The 7,096-nt window shown below is 50.3% G+C and overlaps 1 protein-coding gene across 9 annotated transcripts in view; it reads right to left on the reverse strand.

Annotated features, from left to right (window-relative positions):
- Nucleotides 1–7,088, reverse strand: part of LOC104875337 (monocyte to macrophage differentiation factor 2) — a 116,960-nt gene extending 109,872 nt beyond the window's left edge. For 6 of the 9 annotated variants that reach the window (XM_019210463.2, XM_019210467.2, XM_010642826.3 and 3 more), the window contains exon 1: nt 6,991–7,088. In XM_019210463.2, the coding sequence (XP_019066008.1) occupies nt 6,991–7,037 (47 nt within the window). In that variant the 5' untranslated portion in view covers nt 7,038–7,088. Of the gene's footprint in view, nt 1–3,195; nt 3,363–6,990 lie in introns of all 9 variants that reach the window. The other 3 variants (XM_019210466.2, XM_033764801.1, XM_019210464.2) reach the window with 2 other exon arrangements.
- Between the last annotated feature and the right edge of the window lie 8 nt (nt 7,089–7,096).

Genomic DNA, 7,096 nt, shown 5'->3' on the forward strand with positions numbered 1-7,096 from the left:
AGGTCAGTCTACTACATATTGAGACCCTGTCTCAAAAAAATTTTTTTTAATTTAAATTTTAAAAATTAAAAAAAAAAGAGCCAGGTATGGTGGTGCACATCTGTAATCCTAGCACTCAGAAAGCTAAGGCAGGAGGATTGTCATGAGTTTGAGGCCAGCCTGAGCTACATAGGAAGACCTTTTCTCAAAAAGTGATAGAAAGAGAGAGAGAGAGTAAGAAAGCCAGCCAAGGATGTAGCTTAATGCAAAAGGCCCTGGGTTCAATCCGCAGTACAAAACACACACACACACACACACATCCCCCTCTCTGGTCTTTCTGGAAGGATGAGCTGAGGACACGTTGAAAGCACTGGGTCAGGACCCGCCTGCCTTTCTCTAGGAAGCCTTGTGCAGCGCCATCCGCAGTAACCCGGTGAGACCACAGGCTGTGCCCTGCACTCCCACACCGGCCCTCGTCACTGCCCTAGTCAGAGCCCTGCGGGAAGGAAAGGGGCCCTCATGCAGCCAGAGACCTTGAGAAACTTGTCTTTCACACACGGCCCCAAATCCTGTCTGGAGAGAGGTAGGCAGAAGTGACAACGACATAAATAATGAACACTTCTGTGTACCAGGCGCCAAGAGAGATGCCTCACCCATGTCGCTGTGTGTTTGTTGTGGCACTGGAGACCGAACCGAAGGGCCTCCACACTGAGCTACATCCTCAGCCTCTTTTTATTTTTAATTTTGCTATAAGAGTCTCACTAAGTTACTAAATTTCCTGGGCTGGGGCTGGACTTGTTATCTTCCTGCCTCAGCCTCCTAGAGTGCTGGAATAACCACGCCCAGATCAATACATTATCTTAACATCTTTAGAATAAAAAATGGGTATAGAACCCATGAGCTTTCAGAACTCGGGTCCTGAATATGAGGGAGTTGAAGTGGCTTCCAAGGGCTATTTAGATACTAAGCATGGGAGCCACGAACCAGAGGGCAAGAGTCTGGCACATGCCCCAGGCCGCTCCCTGAGCCCTCTGTGGAACACGCCCGACACACCCCTGGCTCAGGGATTTAGCTCCGTGGCACAGCACCTGCCTGGCAAGTGAGGTTCTGAGTTTGATCCCCGGTACCAAAAAAAAAGTTACTACTTACAGACAAGCCCAACCCCAACCTTGGCCTGCATGACCTCAGGAGAATCGCCAGGCCTCAGGCAACAGCTACACTGTGAGGCCCAGGAGAGGGGCCACCTGCCCAGACACTGCAGACCTGAACCCGCACAACCTGGCTAACAGTGCCCAGAGCTGCCAATGGCTCACGAGTTCCCACACAACAGCCTGGCAGCAGCGTGTACCGGAGGGGGGTCCACCAGAAAGCGCCAATGTGAGAAATAAAGAAAGCAAGATGCAACCGACAGGGAGGAGAAGGCATGCATTAAACTGTGGTTGCAAGTGTGGATTAAAGACAAGAAATCGGGGTTACAGCAGGCCTGAGTTTCAAAAGTAGGATGTAATGCATTATACATTGTCTGATGGTTTTCTTGATACATAGAAAAAGACAGCCAGGGATTCGGCTCAGTGGTTCTGCCGCCTGCCTCGAAAGTGCAAGGTCCCGAGTTCGATCCCTGCTACCACAAAAAAGAAGAAAAAGAAAAAGACTATCCTGATGTGGTGGTGCATGCCTGTAATCCCAGCATTCGGAAGGCTGAAGCAGGAGGATCACTGAGTTGAGTTCAAAGCCAGCCCAGGCTACAGAGTGAGACCATGTCTCCCAAATGCCCCCTCCCCAGAAGACAGAAAAAACATGCCAAAACATTAACAGCAATGATCTTGCAGTAATGGAATTGAGGGTGACCATTGCTTTCATTATTTTCTACCTAGCCTGCATTATTTTAAATTTTTCTCATCAAATGCAGTGGCACGTGACTATAATCCTAGCACTCCAGGAGGCTGAAGCAGGAGGATCATAAGTTTGAGGGAAGCCTGGGCAACTTAGCAAGACCCTATCTCAAAGTAAAAAGAGTTAGAGATGTAGCTCAGTGATAGGGTGCCCGGTTTTGATCCCTAGTACTGCAAAAAAAAAAAAAAAGTATTCAAGGAGTGCTTGGGGTAATCACAGTAGAACTGTAAAGCTGTTCTATTTATTTATTTATATTTTTCTGTTTTTGTTTTTTTGTTTTTGTTTTTTTTGGGGGGGGACAGGGTCTCATTATGTAGTTGAGACTGACCTGGAACTCACTATGTAACCTAGGCTGGTCTCGAACTCACAGAGATCCTCCTGCCTCAGCCTCTCCCAAGTGCTGGGATCACAGGCGTGCGCCACCACACCTGGCTTTTTTATGTTTTTCTAAAACAGGGTCTTGCTGTATAATCCAGGCTGATTACAAAGCCTAGGTTAGCTTTAAACTCACCGCAATCCTCAGCCCCCCTAGTGCTGGGATTACTAGCACTAGCCCAGCCCACCACGCTCAGCCACAGAGTTGTTTCAGAAGGACCCCTTTTTCAAGACACACTGCAGTAAGCAAGAGAGGGGGCTGACACTTTCAGAAGTCGATTCATTTACCCAGAGTCACAGACCAGCATTCATCTGACAGGTTGTGGCGGGTGCCGGCTCAAATGCCTGCTGAGAGGGTGGGGGTGAGCAGGGAACAGGCTGCCAGACTTGATTCCCAGCCTCCCTCGAATCTGGGCGTGGCCACCTGAGGAAGTCTTGCCCATGGGACATAAACCCTGAGCAATGTGCACAAAAACCCACCCCAGTATTCCTTCCAAGTTAAGAAAGGGGACACCACCAACGCCCCTGAAGTACCTGTGTGTCCTCCTCAACTTCTGCCCTGTCTTAATCCACTTCCTGCATTGCCACAGAAGGCCTGAGACTGAGTGCCTTAGAAAGAACACAGGTTTTGCCAGACCTAGTGATGTGGGCCTGGAATCCCAGCACTGTGGGAGTCTGAGGCCATAGGCTCCCAAGTTGGAGCCCAGCCTCAGCATTTTAGTGACTCAGCCTAAGAATGTGGAGCCAGCATTGGCTTAGCTTTGGGGGGCAGGCGCCCTGCACGCCTGTAATCTCCAGTACCCGGAAGGCAGGTGGAACTCACTCCCTCAAGAAAGGCACTAATCCATTTTAAGGCCTGATCACCTCTTAACCCTAAAACAACCCTTCCTCATGGCTTGGAAGAGACTCTTGCCCACCTGCCTCGAGAGTGGCAGCCTAGCTCCTTACCTGCTTTCCTAGGCACTCCTAGAAAACGCGTTGGGGTTTTACACTGTGGAATGGCCCATGTCTGGATCCGTACTTTCTTTTGTGTTTTGTTACCACTCTTCATGCCAGTGAGATTTATCCATACCATTGCCTGGAGCTGGAGGTTTTGCAGTCACTTGTTTGCAGCACTGGAGATTGAACACAGGGCCTCTACTGTGATCTATATCCCAGCCCCATTTTTTAGTTTTATTTTGACTCAGTCTTGCTAAATTGCCCAGGCTGTGCTTGATCTTGTTTTCCTCTGGCCTCAGCCTCCCAGAGTGTGGGATGACAGGCAGGCACCACCATGCAAAGGTTAACATAATTTCTGTTTCCCAAAGTAGTCATAGTAGAATTGCTGGTCGGGTGTCAGAATGGCCCCTGGTCACCAACAGTAAGCATCTTTTGTCATGCTTACTGCTTATCTCTTCTGTTCTCTCTCCCAAGAAATGCCTGTCTGTGCCTTTCACTTTTTCTACTGAGTCATCTTTTTCTTATTATAGTTTTCTATACATTTTGGATTTTTTGTTTGTTTGTCTGTTTTTTGTTTTTTTGTTGTTGTTGTTGTTTTTCTGGTACCAGGGATTGAACTCAGGACCTTGTGCTTGTGAGGCAGGCAGTGGTGACACCACTGAGCTAAATCCTCAGCCCCGTTTGTCTGTTTCTTGAGACAGGGTCTCACTATGTAATCCAGCTAGCTTTGAACTCAGCATGTAGCTCAGGCTGACTTTGAACTCATGATCCTCCTGCCTCAGCCTCCCAAATGCTGGGATTACAGGTGCACAACACCACACCTAGTTAATTTATCAATTATTGTGGGTTTGACTTTGTTATTGTTGTTGTTGCTGTTGTTTTGTTTGTTTTTGCTGCACTGGGGATTGAACCCAGGGCCTTCATATTGGACTACATCCTTAGCCATCTTTAATGTTTTATTTTGAGACAAGGTCCCCTGAGGCATAAATTTCCCAAGCTGAGCTCCAATTTGAGATTCTCCTGCCACAGCCTCCCAGAGTGCTGGGACTAAAAGACTGAGCCCCCACAACTGGTTCCAGAAGTTATTTTTTTGTATGTTCTGAAAGCTTTCAAATCTTATTCTTTTTCAGCTCTAAATCTTTAATCCATGTAGAAATGCCTTTTTTGCATGGTGTGAGGTAGGGCTGCACTGCTCTCATCTGAATAAACCAGTTGGGTTGGCACCATAGGCTTAATTCACATCCCTGCCTAGGTTGATCAGCAATACCACTTTTGTCAAAAATCCCGAGCCGTTATATGCACATATCTGTCTCAGGCCTCTTTTCTGCTCCTTTGGTCCATTTGCCAAGCTCTGCACCAAGACCACGAAGTCCAATTCCAGAAGCTTCATAATAACTGTTTCTCTGTGTACAAAAACCATCTGGGTGGCCAGATAGTGACATCCAGGGTTCTGCCTCAGTACCCTGCACTGAGAAAGCGGCTCCGAGAGGGAGGGGAACCTCTGTGTGTCACACAGTTAGCTGGTGTTAACTCTCATCACTGTAACAACAGACTCGAGATAAACAGCTTCAATGAGATAAGCAGCTTCAATGGGGAGGATTTATTTGGGCCCACATTTTCAGGGGTTTCAGCCCATGATTGCCTGGCTCCATTGCTTCCAGGCTGACAGTGAGGACATCACTGTCAGGGCAAAGCTGCTCACCTCGATGGTGACCCAGAAGCAGGGACAGACGAGGACTCAGACAGGGACAAGATACAGTGACCCACACCCTAAAGTGCCTTCGTCTGCCAAGAGGCTTGAACTCACGGCGATCCGCCTGTCTCAGCCTTCTAAATTCTGGGATCTCAGGCGTGCACCACCACCCACAACCAGATCATTTCTCAAAGCCCCCTCTCTGCACGTTCCATGACATCTGTGGCTTGTGTGTTTCTAATGAATAGCACTGGGTGATACCATTAAATCCATCCCTTCAAGAAGTGTTATGAAGGAGCACACCTAATTTGCAGAGTACCCTGTAGCAAGGGCCACGTGATTATTAGCAAGGGAACAGAAATAGTTCCAATCGATGAGATCCATTTCCTCATTGGACCTACCGTCCAGAGAAGCTGCCTCAGCCCCCAAAATACAGGAAGGAGCCCATGATCTAGTGCCAACTCCAGCTGGACCACCCTTTTCCAGTTATAGAGGCAGCTCCAGAACCCTAGTCTAGAGTTATTTTGGACCAACTCTCCTGTCTTTACAGGTCAGCCAGCTGAGGTCCAGAGAGGTAGAGACATCTACACAAGATCACACAGCAGGCAATGACTCCTTGAAGAGCTCCTCCTCTGCATGTCTACACCCCCAGAAAACTTAGTGGCCCTGGGCTTCTCCCCTTCTGGAGAACAAACCACAACTTTTACGTTAAGGTAGCACTTGGGACCCTTGAGAACAAGCCTTTGAGACCCTACATGCCCACCCCAGAGAAGGTGTATTTGTGCAGCCAGCCAGAAGCAATCAAGCCCGTCCCAGGGGCCCAGCTCTCTGGGCTAGCTGCCAGCTTTATGAAGGGTGCGCTTCCAGCTTCCTGGGGGAAACACAGCTGAGACTGGGGACAGGGCCCAGCTTCACTCTGCACACTACCCTCCAGCCCAGAGCCATTCTGACCAGACCTGGGTGCAAGGGGCTCTCAGCGCCCATGTGGACTAAGGTGCCAGCAGCCCCCAGGTCAGCCTGCACATGCCCTACACATGAGAGCTGAGACCCAGGCTGCGGAGGGTGATGGGAACGTGGCCAGCTGGAGTCCAGCAGGGGTTTTGTTTCATTTTGTTTTGAGACAGGGTCTCATTATGCAGTTCAGGCCGGCCTTGAATTCACAATGATTCTCCTGCTTCAGCCTCCTCAGTGCTGGGATTACAGGCCTGTGCCACCATGCTGGCTCAGCAGGGACCTAAGAACAGGGTTTCTATGCAAGCTTTCAGGGAAAGGTGCCCTCAACAAAATCTTAGTGGGCCCACGCCTGCAATCCCAGCACTGAGATTGAGGCTGAGGCAGGAGAACTGCTGTGAATTTGAGGCCAGCCTAGGTTGCACTGTGATTTCATGGCCAATTTGAAATACATGGTGAGACCCTGTCTCAGAACAGCAACACTTAGAGCGACTTAAACATTGCACACCTCACAGTTAACCAGAGTCCAGGCCACAGGACCTTGACTCTGCTCAGCAACAGGGGTGAACTTTTCCACTGCTATTTTACAAAAGATACTGAGGTTCAGCGTGGACCCCAGAGCTTACTCTGAGAGAAGACCAAGATGTACCACAGCTCCTCCGGGGTCCTGAGCCTCAGTTTCCCCCCTAGGTAGAGCACCCACCCACCCATCCTTCCGCCTTGCTGTGTGGATGGGCAGAGAGGGTGCGAAAATCACCCTTAACGTGAACAGGGCCCCCCGGAGATGGAGCAGAGATGTCCCCAAACCCCACGACAAAGCAAAGTCCTCTCTCCACGGAAGAGCCCACTGATAACCCTCATGGGGCCCCTAGGAACTGGGACTCGTTGTCCCCTTTTTGCACGCGTGCATAGTGAGGTTCAGGGAAGTGAAACGACTTGCACAAATGGACCCAGCTAAGAGAAGAGTTGCCTGGGGTGAGCGCGCATCTCCAGAGCCCACGGCAAAAGCCGGGCGCAGACACCAGTCCATCTGGAAGGCAGTGCCGTCTGGCTCTGGCTTTTCCCGGCCGGGCCGAGGGGTCCATCTGTCCACTCCGGGTCTCCAGGCAGCCGAGACTGGCGACCCGCCCGCGCGCCCCTGCACCCCGCGCCCCGCTCACCTAGCGTATTTCGTCTTCTGGAAATCGAGCAGCCTGGGCGCGAACATCGCCACGGTTCCATGGGCGCCCGGGCTGGGCTCGCTCGGCTTGGACTCGGGGAACTTTT

Source organism: Fukomys damarensis, unplaced genomic scaffold (assembly GCF_012274545.1).
Source record: "Fukomys damarensis isolate Sample0158 unplaced genomic scaffold, DMR_v1.0_HiC HiC_scaffold_17, whole genome shotgun sequence".
In the NCBI taxonomy this organism is placed as follows: domain Eukaryota; kingdom Metazoa; phylum Chordata; class Mammalia; order Rodentia; family Bathyergidae; genus Fukomys; species Fukomys damarensis.